The sequence below is a fragment of the Chiloscyllium punctatum genome, chromosome 4 (assembly GCF_047496795.1).
Source record: "Chiloscyllium punctatum isolate Juve2018m chromosome 4, sChiPun1.3, whole genome shotgun sequence".
Taxonomy (NCBI): Eukaryota; Metazoa; Chordata; class Chondrichthyes; order Orectolobiformes; family Hemiscylliidae; genus Chiloscyllium; species Chiloscyllium punctatum.
Window position 1 is genome coordinate 15,953,046 of NC_092742.1, and position 16,568 is coordinate 15,969,613.

General features: G+C 43.4%; 1 protein-coding gene across 31 annotated transcripts in view; it reads right to left on the bottom strand.

Annotated features, from left to right (window-relative positions):
* The window catches only part of nrxn3a (neurexin 3a), a 2,037,428-nt gene that overhangs the window by 1,195,496 nt on the left and 825,364 nt on the right, over window positions 1-16,568 (bottom strand). For all 31 annotated transcript variants that reach the window (XR_011960408.1, XR_011960407.1, XR_011960406.1 and 28 more), the window contains one exon: window positions 3,102-3,305. Coding sequence is in view for 27 of the 31 variants with exons in the window: in XM_072568150.1 (XP_072424251.1) it covers window positions 3,102-3,305 (204 nt within the window). In the remaining 4 variants the exon portion in view is untranslated. The remainder of the gene's footprint in view (window positions 1-3,101; window positions 3,306-16,568) is intronic.

Below are 16,568 nucleotides of genomic sequence, written 5' to 3' on the forward strand. Positions count from 1 at the left end.
TCCTATGACACTGTACCTATGTAGCTTTGTACCTGAGATGGTGCCATAAGTGCTGACTTGTGAACTTTTCACTGCACTCATGTGAGTACATGTGACAATAAAGCCAACTCTAATTCTGATGGTAATCTTGACAAATACCCTGAAGATTGGGAAGGCAGCTGATGACATACCATATAGCAAGAGATAAAAGGGTTCAATTGCTTGTTTTGACTCCAGTTTGAATGGGAATAGATTCTTGACCCTGCCTGAACGTGACACATTTTCTGGAATCAGACAGGCGCTCACTCAGGCCCAGTTTTACGAAGGTTTTCAGATGCAAGTCCATGTCAGCCAATGGTAGGTGCAACATGGCCTGTTGCTGGTCCAGCAAAAACACGATTGGCCACTTCAACATGGCCTGAAGGAAAAAAAAGGTTCATTAAAGCTTTTGTCGACCTTATGCTGAAAAGGTTAGGTGTTTTGTGGCACCTTGTGGCGGACTTATTTGACACTCTCTGCATTCAGGAATTTCAGCTCCTTACCACTATTGTCCTTGATGGTCTTGGGGAGCAACAGTAACTGGGATGGGGGAAGGGGAGTGGAAGGAAACAGGCTGTGTCCGCCAACACCAGCGACAAAGAAAGGGGTACACACCAACAGTGGGGAAGTGGGGAGAGGACATTGTGGGTGAGAGCAAGCATTCTGTCCAGAATTGTGTTATATTTTCCCCTTCTATCCTTTAGAGATCATGAAGGTTTGGTGATGAAACAATATGCTCCTGATGTTTTAAAGATATTATTGATTGAAATAATTTGATACATGCAATAAGTTAATTAACCTATTTTGTGTAAATACCTCAACTTGGCTTAAATGCATTTATTTTATAAACAGAAATAACTGACCTTAATCAATGTTGTCAGAGACAGTGAAGTTAATTGTACTTTCAAGCAAATTCGTGGAGGGACAGTAGGTGAACTGATTTTAGAGGTGAAATGTTTGTCAATGGATTATCCATGCCAAGTATCACTCTCCTTCATCTCCATGGATATCTCCTTATGTTGTACGGAGGTCCCTTCTCCAAAAAAGTAGGCAATAAGGAAGTGTTGAAATCTGCACAAAGATTTCACTGTAACTGAAATCTGGATTTTGTGTGTCCACATATCTTCCATTGATTTGGTTTTTGCATCTCATTGAGAACAGAATACTCTTAGGTTTCAAAGTCAACTTGGCTTTATTCGCAAGGCATTTACCAATGACCAATCTTGTCTTACCTTTAGCTTAAAAGTAAATGAGGAATGCAAAGTCTAGGCGCCTAAACTGGCAGATTTGAATTGCTAATCCCAATTTACACTTGACATCAACAGGAAGCATTCAGTTTATGTCGCACAGTGATCACTAGATAGCATAACCACTATAATGGATACAATGATGAAGGAAAGCTTTGAAAGGATTAAACATTGACTGACGGTACTGGGACCTCATTAAAAATTAGTAGGTTCAGTAAGACTCCTGTTCTGGGATGGGCCAGAGGAGCAACAACATCTGCATCATAAAACAATGTTAATTTCTTTTCTACTTTCTTCCCCCATTAGAAAATCAGTACAGACCTTGTTTTTGTTTCGTCTTTCAAAAGTGCATCCTTTTTTTTGTGAAATTTCCAAAATAATCCAATATGTTTTTCACAATATCAACGCTTATTTGCAGCGTTGAAAAGGGTGAGGTTGAACCGTGAGTTTGTATTTTAAAGAATGATGGGTCCATCTATTTGCCTAAACACATCAACACTGACCTTTGCAGCCTGATCAAATAATTAATTAACATTCTCAAAGGGGAGAATCACTTTGTCCCCAAAGCTCTCACGAGCACATTTTTAAATTTGAAACTTTAATTTTTCCTTTATCATATGAAGCAAATGGAAATCATAAGAATTATGCAAATATATCTCTAATTACCAGCTTCCTTGCACTGGAATTTAGAATTCAGAATTAGGTTTATTAGAATTAGATTTACTGTCACATGTACTCAAGTACAGTGAAAAGTTTACAAAAACCAGATTTCAGAACAAATGGTGTTAGTGAACATGCGAACTATGTTTTGCCTCTCATCAACATGTCATTGCTCACCTCAGGAGCTGAGGGGGGATGGGAAATTGAACCCCGGGACTTATGGTCCAGAGGTAGGGACATTACTGCTGCACCTCAAGAGGACCGTCTCAGTGGAGATTTGAAGCAGCTGTTACAACAACAACAAAAAAAAACTGATGCACAATTGAACTCTCCTTCGATGTCCACTCTGGATGAATTGTTTTGATGTGGAGAGCAGATATTGAGGTTCCAAATTTTGTTGGGGGGGTGGGGGGGGCGTGGTCGGATTTTGTGTGAGGAAGTGACAGGAGGGAAGGCGCTCAAGGTGAGGTAATGCGAGCCAGCTGCAGGTTAGGTTAGTGCACTCTGTTCTCAGGGCTGTTTGCCAAGCGGGCCGCAGGTTCAGGCCTTTGAAGGGTTGATAGCCATCTTTTGACTGATGACTCATGAAGCAATTTGGAAAACAAAAATTCAAGCGACAACTTAAAAGAAGCAATTACGTTTTATAAAACTACAAAATTTTACTCAAATGAGGAACGAACACCACTATAAAGAAAACACGCACATTGACAAAATATTCCTTAAAACAGTTTCATATATGTATGAAACCCACCTGAGTAGGTCACAGCTCTTTCTTTTAAAAGAAGGAATTGTTATGGGAGCCCCATTACATTTGAGAGATTTCACCACGCCCCTGTAAATATTTTACTAAAGAGTAGCTGTGACCTACTTGGCAGTGCTGACAGATATGGTTGCAAAAAACATGATAGTTGCTCAAAAGATGGTCCATTTAAACATGGATTTCAAATCCAACATTTCATAGTCATCTCATATTGGAGAATAATTCCATGCACGCTTTGCACTATACTCAAACGACTGTCTAATTAACTTTTACTGTTTTCGCGAAGTAGGTGCAGGATAAATTAAGATCAAGTATTTACTGCACTGAAATAATTGTGGGCAGTTTCACAACCGCGAGGAAAACAAGGACACAAGAGACGAGCTGGTTCAGCCACACGGCGTGACGTCATACAATACCTAAGTTGACTGTCAGCTTTACGCGGCCTCCGTCCAGTTCCAAGCGCAGTGTATCTGCTGAGTCCCTCGAGGTCGTAGCCACGAGCAAGCCGTAAGCTCGCTGGGACATGAATCGGAGAGAGACATCTTCAGCTTCCGTGTGCATTACCCAGGGCATGACTATCTTCAGGTACATGCTGCCATCGTAGCTCAGGATGGATGCCTCTGCAGAAACAGAAATGAAAATGGCTTTCGGTTAACGTAACTTGGGCTTCCCCCCATTTGAGGGGATGTCAATTTCTTGTCTTTCAAGCTAAAATAATTTACAATTTTTTAAACAAAAAGGTACTCCCCACTGTAGTGATTGTAACGAGGTCAGCAGGGAAGACCTTATAGAATATGAGTTCCCTGAAGAGAGTTTATAGTCTTAGGGTAAGGGGCAGCAAATTTAAAACAGAGTTGAGGAGAAACTACTTCTCCCACAGGGTTTTAAATCTGTGGAAGACACTACCCCAAATTGTGTCGGATGCTGGGACAGTGAGTAAATTTAAGGAGGGGTTAGACAGATTTTTAATTGGGAATGGGTGAAGGGTTATGGAGAGAAGACAGGAAAATGGAGGTGAGGAGCATATCAATGATCGAATGGAGGAGCAGATGAGATGGGCTGAATAGCCTAATTCTGCTCCTATATCTTATAAACTTATGATTGGAGCTGTTAATCTGGTCCAATCAGCGAGCCCTGTCTGACAGATATAAACAGGAATGTAGGTGGGTAGGGGTGGGCTGCCTTAGAGTGGTCGGAAGGTGGGAGGGACGGGGGCCTGCTAGGTGTGTATTGTCTGCACTTTTGTATGTAACAGTATTGTCTAATGTACAAATGTCATTGTCACTGTCTTGTCATATGTGGAACTGGATTTGAGGTTTGTCCTCATCTCCCTGTAAAATGGTTGAACGGTAGGGTTTGGGGCCTAGCTTTGCTGCTCCTCTCCCTTGTAAAATTGCTATCTCTTGTGTACAGCTGTAAATGTTTTTTTATAAACTGTTTTGTAATTTGTTTAGTAAAATAAAATAAACAGGAATGTCAGAGCTTCTGTTCACTGAGCAAGGTGAGTCAGTATCATGTATGATGCATACTGATAAAGGGTGATTTGGTGATGAGATATTTTATGGAGTTATGTCACCCATCAATGATGTTCCATACCAGGATGAGTTTGCAACACCCAAGAAAAGCTTATGACCCATGCATGTTTATTCTCCTTTTCACATTCAACGTAACAAGGGAGCATTGTGCGTCTATGGGTTTTTGTTCGGAAAGACTGGACTGCCAAGTGGCTCATGTCCAAATTCTGCACAACAATCAGTGAGGAAGAGGAGCAATTTCACAGAGTCCTCTTCCTCACTGATTGTGTTACAGTGGTCTGGATTGGACCAGCATGCTGAAGAGGTCAATTACTGTTTATTTTATATTTCAGGTCTATGCAGAGATGATACAAGTTTTGGTGTGAATAAATTATTTGATTCACAGTGCTTTAAAATATTTGCTCCATGCTGCTACTCTGGCTTCCAATTTTTAAGAAGGCAAATGTTACGTTAGCCTTCATTGCAAGAAGGCTTGAGTACAGAAGCAAGGATCTCTTGCTGTGATTCTACAGGGCTTTGCTGAAATTATATCTGGAGTAAAGTGTGCAGTTTTAATCTCCTTATCTAAGAGAAGATGTACTTTCCTTACAAAACGTGCAGTGAAAGTTCACTGGACTAATTCCAGTGATGGTGGGTTTGTCATATGAAGAGAGATTGGGTTGATGGGGCCTGGGTTCACTTGAGTTCAGAAGACTGAGAGGGCATCTCATTGCAACATATATAATTCTGACATGGCTGCCCTGATTGGACTCAAGGATGATGTGACTACTGGTCCGGAGAGTCCAAGATAAGGAATCACACTCTCAGGACACAGGGTAGAAATGAACAGAATGAAAAGAGGAGAAATTTCTTCAGCCTCTGACATTATCTTTGTGAAGGCAAAATCATTGAATATGTTTAAGAAAGAAATAGGTTTCTCGACACTGAAGCTGTTAAGGGATTTGGAAAGAGACCAGGAGTATGGTATTGATACAGAACATCAGCCATGTTGAAAGGTGGTACAGCCACAATGGGCCGAATGGTCTATTCCAAAATGAGTCAGTCTGCTCTGACTTTATATGTATCTACAGATGTCTTTACTTTACTCCAAGTCCACATCCAGCCTTAATCAATCAAGCACAGTGGGCATCAATACTGGACAGGTACAGATAATCAAATACACCATTGTGGTTCTGGTTAGTGTGGTGGTGGGAGGTTTTGAAGCAGTGAGAGGGAAGTTGTTCAAGGTGAGGTAATGCGTGCTAGCATCAGGTTAGGTTAGTGCACTCTGTTCTCAGGGCTGTTTGCCAAGCGGACCACAGGCTCAGGCCTTTGAAGGGTTGATAGCCATCTTTTGACTCAAGAGTGACTCATTTTTCAAAAACAATGATGTTACAAGTTATTTTTCAAACGCTTCATGAGTTGAGTGTGATAGAAGCACAAACTTTGCTCAAATGAAGGACAATCACAGCTGCAACAATCACACACAGAAATAACACACACACACACACACGTTGAAAATGGAACTTGTTCACAAATTGACTTGTTGGAACATAATGCAAGACAATATAAAATAGCCATTGAATCAAGAACAAAGAACAAAACAGCACAGAAACTGGCCCTTCAGTCCTCCAAGCCTACACTGTCACATTTCTCCCTTTCATACTAAAATTGCCAAATGCAATCCTTAATTCGTAAGCACTTAATTAATTATTTAATTCATGGCTTCACAGTCAAGGAATGAGAGCTTTTACTGAGTCAGCATGCATAGGTTGGACCAAAGGGCTTGTTTCCGTGCTGTATAACTCTATTGCTCTAAAGGAAATGTTTGTATGTCAGATCTTTAAAATTACACGCCTGGATACAATCATGTTTGTAAGTACAAGCTTTCTTACATCAGATGTTCGTAAAGAGCAATTTTCTATATGTGTATATAAAACCTATTGAAGAAGCCACAACAATTACAGTTAGAGGAAAGGGTTATGATAGGAACATAATCACTTCTGAATGATTTCAGCACATGTTTCTAAGCATACATGACAATGATCACATTGCCGTTCTGAGGATGATAGAAGTTAGCTGACAACTGAGCCTTGTGGTGGGTGGTGGGGGGTGGAGTCAGGTTGGAAATTTAGTAGACGTCAGGGAACACCAAATGGATAAGGTCAGAAGAAGATGAGTGGTCTGCAGCTTCATAATGGAGGTCCCCTGCTCCTTCAAACTGTGCACAATCAAGAATGTTAATTTTTAATGCTATCTACCAGTAGTACCTTCACGACCAACACTTTGGCTACCAGCTGTGATTTCATATTATAGGCTGCAGTTAGTCATAACCAAATATTCCCCTGAATCTTTTCGAAAATGATAACATGTTGGCTTTAGCCTGGGCATCTCCTGTGTAACTGTTGTAAAAGACAGCTGGACCAAAAGGATTCACTTAAAAACTATGGAAATGTTCCATCCACAGATATATAAAAGACCGTCTCTGGGAGACGTTAGTCAGTTATTGTTCACCATGAGCTCTTAGGTTTTGTATCGTAATGTGGTCTAGGCCTTGCCACAGGTGGTGCAAGATTGATGGTTGATTTGAGCCTCTAGCTTAGTCTGGGCACTGCCTCTTGGCATCCCTGATGGCTTTGCGGAGACTTTCCCTGGATTTCCTGTGTTGGTCTGGGCCACCTGACTTGAATGCTGCCTGCCCGGTCTTCAGTAGGGAGTGGATTTCCAGGTTCATCCAAGGTTTATGGTGGAGGAACACTCGGATTGACTTCTTTGGTACGCGGTCTTCCACGCATTTGCTAATGCAGTCCGTGATGGTGTGGTGTACTCATCTGCTGAGTACTTGGACACGGTCCAGTCCACTGATTCCATGCAGTCCCAGAGATGGTCTTCCACAGCCTCAGACCAGTATTGTACTTCCTTTTATGAAGGCTCCTCCCATTTCAGCTTCTACTTGTAAGCTGGGAGGAGGACCACCATGCCACGATGTGAATTTCCAAAATGTGTGCGGGGGATGGAGAGGGACACCTTCATGAAAGACCAGGTTGAGATTAAATTCTGATGATGGATGGGGATGACGGTTGTGTAGCAGTGGTCCAGAATGTTCGATTCTCTGGTGGGGCAGAGGATGTTTTGGTGCTAGTTTGGCAGCGCCCTCTTCAAGTTGGCCCAGTTGAAGTCACTGGCCACAATGAGTACGGCTCCAGAGTGTTTGTAAATTTTGTCCAGGGCATTCCTTCACATCTGCATGGGGTGGTATGTAAACTGCTGTCAGGATGGTGGAGGTGAACTCTAGCGATAGGTCATATTTTTTCAGATTAGATTAGATTCCCTACAGTGTGGAAACAGGCCCTTTGGCCCAACATGTCCACACCGACCCTCCAAAGAGCAATCCACCCAGACCCATTTCCCTATATTTACCCCTGACTAATGCACCTAACACTACGGACAATTTAGCATGGCCAATTCACCTGGGAGGAAACCAGAGCACCCAGACACAAGGAGAATGTGCAAGCTCCACACAGACAGTTGCCCAAGGCAGGAATTGAACCCGGGGTCCCTGGCGCTGTGAGGAAGCAGTGCTAACCACTGAGCCACCGTGCTGCCCAATGAGTGAGTATACTTTGAGTATATCTGACTCAGGCATTTTAGAACTATGCATTAGTACACCTTCATGAAAGACCAGGTTGAGATTAAATTCTGAAAATTTTAGTGAAGTTTTTTGGTCTGAGAGGAAAAAAAAACTAAGAAACTAAGAAATCACTACTGTGGAGAAAATTTGATATCTGCATGTAATATTAGCAAAGAAAGACAGGTGCCAATATAATTTGAGTATTACTAAAATGTTTAATTTTAATTAAGCATTTGCATCAATATTTGAGTAAGTTTTCTAAGTGAAAATGCGCATGAATATCCAAATCAAGTGATTATAATTTCTAAAATTATGCATGCCTCAATTTGACTATATTGAATGAAGAACCTATGTTAATGGGTGAATTAAGAGATTCATGAGAGGTGTAGATAGAGTTAATGGTCGGTATCTTTTCCCAAGGATGGGGGATTTCAAGACTAGGAGGCACGACTTTAAGGCGAGAGGAGAAAGATTTTAAGAAAAGACATGAGTGACAACCATTTTACACAGAAGGTGGTTTGTGTGTTGATTGAACTTCCTGAGGAAGTGGTGGATGTGGGTATAATTACAATGTTTAAAAGACATTTGGATAGGTACATGAGTAGGAAAGGTTTGGAGGGATGTTGGCCAGGAGCAGGCAGGTGGGTCTAGTTTATTTTGAGATTATGTTCGGTATGCGTTAGTTATATTGAAGGGTCTGTTTCTGTGCTGTATGACTGTATTCTAAATTCAAGCAAGTGAAAATCTAACCCTCTGATTATCTTATATGTCTCTATTAAGTCGCCTCTCAACCACCTTCTCTCCAACAAAAACAGTCTCAAGTCCCTCAGCCTTTCCTCATAAAACCTCCCCTCCATACCAGGCAACATCCTAGTAAATCTCCTCTGCACCCTTTCCAAAGCTTCCACATCCTCCTTATAATGCAGTGACCAGAACTGTACACAATACTCCAAGTGCGGCCGCACTAGAGTTTTATGCAGCTGTAGCATAACCTCATGGTTCTGGAACTCGATCCCTCAATTAATAAAAGCTAAAACACTGTATGCCTTCTTAACAACCCTGTCAACCTGGGTGGCAACTTTCAAGGATCTGTGTACCTGGACACCGAGATCTCTCTGTTCATCTGCACTACCAAGAATCTTACCATTAGCCCAGTACTTTGCATTCCAGTTACTCCGACCAAAGTGAATCACCTCACACTTGTCCACATTAAACTCTATTTGCCACCTCTCAGCCCAGCTCTGCAGCTTATCTATGTCTCTCTGTAACCTACAACATCCTTCATCACTATCTACAACTCCACCGACCTTAGTGTCGTCTGTAAACTTACTAACCCACCCTTTTTCGCCCTCATCCAGGTCGTTTATAAAAATGATGAACAACATCGACCCTTGCGGTATACTACTGGTAACTGGACTCCAGGATGAACATTTCCCATCAACCACACCCTCTGTCTTCTTTTAGCAAGCCAATTACTGATCCAAACTGCTATATCTCCCACAATCCCATTCTTCCGCATTTTGTACAATAGCCTACTGTGGGGAACCTTATTGAACACCTTGCTGAAATGCTTATACACTACATTAACCAGTTTACTCTCATCTACCTGTTTGGTCACCTTCTCAAAGAAATCAATAAGGTTTGTGAGGCACGACCTACCCTTCACAAAACCGTGCTGACTATCCCTAATCAAATTATTATTTTCTGGATGATTATAAATCGTATCTCTTATAATCTTTTCCAACACTTTACCAACAACTGAAATAAGGCTCACTAGTCTATAATTACCAGGGTTGTCTCTACTCCTCTTCTTAAACAGGGGAACCACATTTGCTATCCTCCAGTCTTCTGGCATTATTCCTGTAGACAATGACGATTTAAAGATCAATGCCAAAGGCTCGGCAATCTCCTCCCTGGCTTCCCAGAGATTCCTAGGATAAATCCCATCTGGCCCAGGGGACTTATCTATTTTCACACTATGCAGGATTTCTAATACCTCTTCCTTGTGAACCTCAATCCCACCTAGTCTAGTAGCCTGTATCTCTGTATTCTCCTCAACAACATTGTCGTTTTCTAGAGTGAATACTGTTGAAAAATATTCATTAAGTGCTTCCCCTATCTCCTCTGACTCCACACACAACTTCCCACTACTATCCTTGATTGGCCCTAATCTTACTCTCATCATTCTTTTATTCCTTAAGTACCTATAGAAAGCCTTAGGGTTTACCCTGATTCTATCCACCAATAACTTCTCATGTCTCCTCCTGGCTCTTCTGAGCTCTCTCTTTAGGTCTTTCCTGGCTACCTTGTAACCCTCAAGTGCCCTAACTGAGCCTTCACATCTCATCCTAACATAAACCTTCTTCTTCCTCTTGACCAGAGATTCCACTTCCTTCGTAAACGACGGCTCACGCACTCTACAGCTTCCTCCCTGCCTGACAGGTACATACTTATCTAGGACACACAGGAGCTTTACCTTGAATAAGCTCTACATTTCTAATGTGCCCATCCCCTGCCATTTCCTTCCCCATCCTATGCTTCCTAAATCTTGCCTAATCACATCATAATTGCCTTTCCCCCAGCTGTAACTCTTGCCCAATGGTATACACCTATCCCTTTCTATCACTAAAGTAAACATAACAGAATTGTGATCGCTATCACCAAAGTGCTCACCTACTTCCAAGTCTAACACCTGGCCGGGCTCATTACCCAGTTCCAAATCTAATGTGGCTTCGCCCCTTGTTGGCCTGTCTACATACTGTGTCAGGAAGCCCTCAGGCACACACTGGACAAAAACTGACCCATCTATAATACTCATACTATAATGTTCCCAGTCAATATTTGGAAAGTTGAAGTCCCCCATGACAACTACCCTGTCTCTCTCACTTCTTTCGAGAATCATCTTTGCTATCCTTTCCACTACATCTCTGGAACCATTCGGAGGCCTATAGAAAACTCCCAACAGGGTGACCTCTCCTTTCCTGTTTCTAACCTCAGCCCATACCACCTCAGTTGACGAGTCCCCAAATATCCTTTCTGCAACTGCAATACTGTCCTTGACCAACAATGCCACACCTCCCCATCTTTTACCATCTTCTCTGTTCTTACTGAAACATCTAAATCCTGGAACCTGCAACAACCATTCCTGTCCCTGCTCTATCCATGTCTCCGAAATGGCCATAACATCGAAGTCCCAGGTACCAACCCATGCTGCAAGTTCATCCACCTTATTCTGGATGCTCCTGGTGTTGAAGTAGATACACGTCAAACCAACTTCTTGCTTGCCGGTGCCATCTTGCATCCCTGAAACCTGATTTCAGACCTCCCTACTCTCAACCTTTTCTATACTCGAACTACAATTTTGGTTCCCAAACCCCTGCTGGATTAATTTAAACCCACCCCAATAGCCTTCGTGAACCCCCCCCCCCACCCCAGGATATTGGTACCCCTCTGGTTCAGATGAAGACCATCCTGCTTGTAGAGGTCCCACCTACCCCAGAAAGATCCCCAATTATCCAAGAATCTAAAACCTTCCCTCCTGCACGATCCCTGTAGCCACGTGTTCAACTCCTCTCTCTCCCTATTCCTTGCCTCATGAGCACGTGACACGGGCAACAAACCAGAGACAACAACTCTGTTCATCCTAGCTCTAAGCTTCCATCCCAGCTCCCTAAATGTCTGCCTTAAATCCCCGTCTCTCTTACTGCCTATGTCCTTGGTACCTATGTGGACCACGACTTGGGGCTGCTCCCCCTCCCCCTTAAGGATCCCAAAAACACAATCAAAGACATTATGAGCCCTGTCACCTGGGAGGCAACACACCAACCGTGAGTCTTTTTCGTCCCCACAGCTCCTATCTGTCCCCCTAACTATGGAGTCCCCAATGACTACTGCTCTGCTCCTCTTCCCCCTTCCCTTCTGAGCAGCAGGGACAGACTCTGTGCCAGAGCCCTGTGCCCCACTGCTTTCTCCTGGTAAGTTGTCCCCCCCAACAGTATCCAAAATGGTATACTTATTGTTGAGGGGATGGCCACAGGGGATCCCTGCACTGCCTGCCGGTTCCCTTTCCATCCCCTGACTGCAACCCATTTGCCTTTGTCATGAAGCTGAGGAGTGACTACCTCCCTGTAACTCCTCTCAATAAACCCCTCTGCCTCTCGAATGATCCGAAGTTCATCCAGCTCTAACTCCAGTTCCCTAACGCGGTTTTTTGAGGAGCTGGAGTTGGGTGCACTTCCCGCAGATGTAGCCAGCAGGGACACGAGTGGTGACCCTTACTTCCCATATTCTTCAGAGAAGATAGGCAACTGCACTTCCCCCACGATAATACTCAACACTGGAGCTGTCTAAGGATGCATCCGCAGCCTCCTCCAAAACTCCCTGTAGACCCACAACTATGGTGCCAAATTCCAAACGAACGCCATCTACAGGTTCACCGATGACACCACCATGGCAGGACGATATCCAACAGTGATGAGTCAGAATACAGGAAGGAGATAGAGGGCTCGGTGACCTGGTGCAATAATAACAACCTCTAATACAACGTCAGCAAAACAAAAGAACTGATCATTGCCTTCAGAAAGGAAGGAGGAGAACACACCTCCATCTCCATCAATGGAGCTGAAGTTGAGAGGGTGGAGAGCGACAAGTTCCTAGGAGTGACGATAACCAACAACCGGTCCTGGACTTCCCATTCGACGGTAAAGAAGTTACAACAAAACCTTTTCCTTGTCAGGCAGCACAGGAAATTTAGCATGTCCAAAAGGTCCCTCACCAACTTTTATAGATGCACCATTTGAAAGCATACTGTCTGGGTACATAATGGCCTGGAATGGCAACTGCTCTGCCCAGGACCATAAGAAACTACAGAAGGTAGTGTGCACAGCCCAGACCAACACGGAAGCCAACCTCCCATTCATGGGCTCCATTTAAATTGCCCGTTGCCGCGGAAAGCTGCCAACATCATCAACAACCCCTCCCACCTCAGTATGAGCATCTACAACCTCTTCCATCAGGCAGCATATGCAGAAACTTGAACACAGTCACCGGCAGGTTTAAGAACAGTTCCTTCCCTACCCTTATTAGACTGATGAATGGACCTCTCTAAACTTCAAATAATGGTGATCTTGCTAATGTTGATCTTGTCCAGCACATGTCCTCTGTGATGTAACCTGTATGCATCTGCCTAAGCATTTTTTTCGTGCTATGAGCTGTATGTCATTGCTTACCATGATCTCCCTGTACTGCTCATAAACAAAGCTCTTCATTGTGCTTCAGAACATGTGACAATAAATAAATCAATTCAAATCAAATAACTCAGTTATATTTTCAGGAGTAATGTGGCACAGACCAAGATACTAACTTTTAGGAGATAACAATATCTCCTACAAGGTATGTTGGGCCTTCAAGGCAACAGGATTCGAGTGCAGGAACAGGGATGTCTTGCTGTAATGGACAGGGGCCTTGGTGAGACCACACCTGGAGTACTGTATAAAGATATGTCTCTTGATCTGAGGAAGGATGTTCCGGCAATGTAAGGAGTGCAGCAAAACTTTAACAGACTATATAGAGTCATAGAGATGTACAGCATGGAAACAGACCCTTTGGTCCAACCCGTCCATGCCGATCAGATATCCCAACCCAATCTAGTCCCACCTGCCAGCACCCAGCCCATATCCCTCCAAACCCTTCCCATTCATATACCCATCCAAATGCCTCTTAAATGTTGCAATTGTACCAGCCTCCACCACATCCTCTGGCAGCTCATTCCATACACGTACCACCCTCTGTGTGAAAAAGTTGCCCCGTAGGTCTCTTTTATATCTTTCCCCCCTCACCCTAAACCTATGCCCTCTAGTTCTGGACTCCCCCACCCCAGGGAAAAGACTTTGTCTATTTACCCTATCCATGCCTCTCATAATTTTGGAAACCTCTATAAGGTCACCCCTCAGCCTCCGATGCTTCAGGGAAAACAGCCCCAGCCTGTTCAACCTCTCCTGAAAGCTCAAATCCTCCAATCCTGGCAACATCCTTGTCAATCTTTTCTGAACTCTTTCACAACATCTTTCCGATAGGAACGAGACCAGAATCTTAGATAGTGAGGCTTCCTCTTAAAAATCAAAAGATGTTTCTTCCTTATGGACAAGAGAGAGACAGCATGTGAGAACCATAGTTGTTTTTCTGAATTGCATTTTTGCCAAAGTTTGTATTTATGAGATGCTGCCAATATTGGAAAGTTTGACAATTAGCAGTTAAATCATACATTATCTAAGAGTCATAGAGATGTACAGTACAGAAACAGACCCTTTGGTCCAATTCATCCATGCCGACCAGATATCCTAAATAAATCTAGTCCCATTTGCCAGCACTTGGCCCATATCCCTCTAAATCCTTTCTATTCATGTACCCATCCAGATGCCTTTTAAATGTTGTAATTGTAGCAGCCTTCACCACTTCCTCTGGCAGCTCATTCCATACATGTACCACCCTCTGCATGAAAAAGTTGCCCCTTAGGACCCTTTTATATCTTTCCCTGCTCACCTTAAATCTATGCCCTCCAGTTCTGGACTCCCCCACCCGAGGGAAAAGATTTTGTCCATTTACCCTACCCCTGCCTCTCATGATTTTACAAATCAATACAAGGTCACCTTTCAACCTCCGATGCTCCAGGGTAAACAGCCCCAGCCTATTAAACCTCTCCCTCAAGCTCAAACTTTCCAACCCTGGCAACATCCTGGAAATCTTTTCTGAACCCTTTCAAGTTTCACAACATCCTTCTGATAGGAGGGAGACCAGAACTGCACACAATATTTCAAAAGTGGTCTAACCAATGTCCTGTGTAGCCACAATATGAATTCCCAACTCCTGTACTCAATATTCTGACCAATAAAGCAAAGCATACCAAATGCCTTCTTCACTATCCTATCTACCTGCAACTCCACTTTCAAGGAGCTATGAATCTGCAGTCCAAGGTCTCTTTGTTCAGCAAAGTGTATAAATCCTGTCCAAATTTTCCTTTCCAAAATGCAGAACCTCGCATTTATCTAAATTAAACTCCATCTGCCACTCCTCGGCCCATTCACCCATCTGATCAAGATCCCAATCTACTCGCAGGTAACTTCTTCGCTGTCCATTACACCTCTAATTTTGGTGTCATCTGCAAACCTACTACCTCTACCTCTTATGTTCACATCCAAATCATTTGTATAAATGATGAAAAACAGTGGACCCAGCACCAATCCTTGTGGCACACTGCTGGTCACAGGTCTCCAGTCTGAAAAGCAACCCTCTACCACTATCCTCTGTCTTCTACCTTCGAGCTAGTTCTGTATCCAAATGGTTAGTTCTCCCTGTATTCCATGTGATCTTGTTAAGTATGTCAATTGAGTTAAAATTATGCCAATTCTTCTTTATTTCTGTATTTTAACAATGGTGTAAGAATAAACTATCTTTTGGTGAAAGTCCAGTGATGGACCAAATGAATTACATCTGGAATACTGAATCTTACACTTATTTTTCAGTAAACATGTAAGCTGGGGCCTAGGCTGACTTCTTACAATACTTTGGTGGGGTCTGGTCTGATCCATAACAATACTCACTGGTTTTGGCCAACTTTTGACCACCTTCAACCGCCACTAACAGCTGTGCTATTCACTTCTTCCCTTGCAATCCTTCCCTTTCTCTCACTAAGGACAAACCAGCCTATGGGATGGCAGAAAGAGCCAAGGTAGATGATGGGCTATGTAGCATTTGGCCCTTCAACCATCTTGAAGAGAGGATCCTCACCCTGGCCACCCCGAGTGGCACACTCACTGCTGACTTACTATCCTGGGACCTCCTGACTGAAGGCTAACTTCCTTGGCTTGACTGAAGACTGCTAGCACCCATGACAAGCCTCTTGGCTTTGTGTCTGCACTAATCCGCCAGCTAAGGTGGAAGTCATGTGAAGGGGAGGCAATGGCCTACTGGTTTTATCACTGGATTGTTAACCCAAAAACGCAGACAATATCAAGGGGACCCGGTTGAAATCCCACCAAGGCAGATGGTGGAATTTGAATTCAGTAAGTCTCTGGAATTAAGAGTCTAACAATGACTATGAATCTACTGTCAATTATCAGAAAAATTCATCTGGTTCACTAATGCCCTTGAGGGAAGGAGGTGCTGCCTTATTCAGCCAGGCCAATGTGTGACTATAGCAATCTGGCTGACCCTTAACAATTGGGGAATGGGCAATAAATGCTAGCCTAGCCACTGACACCCACATCCCGTGAATGAACAAAGGAGAAAATTAACAAAACCTGGGAGCACGCGTGCAAAATGGCACAGCAAGACAAAGATATAGTGAGCAGCCAGGGAGATTTGAGTTTTCAGAATGAGCAAACAGCCTTGAGATCCAGACTGGTCCAGTCCCTGGCCTTGTGCACAAAGTGTCCTTGCTGCAGTATTTCCAGTTGAGGACATGTCCCTAAGTGCCCCTTTAAAGTACAGAAGCATTCTCTAAGTGGATTCTAAAAGTCCCATGATGGCCCAAGGAGGCTGCCAGGTGTCAGATAACCAGCGTTCATGGATTGGGATTGGGGAACTGAGTGTGTCAAAACCCCTAGGGCATTCCCTGAGACCTTGTTAATGGGAGACCAACATGGCTGCCAGGAAGAGCAGACTGGAGTCACCAGGCACCCACTGTGACTTCTAAGCGGGTATTATCAATACCTTATGGTGGGTTGTGTGAAGCTGCACAT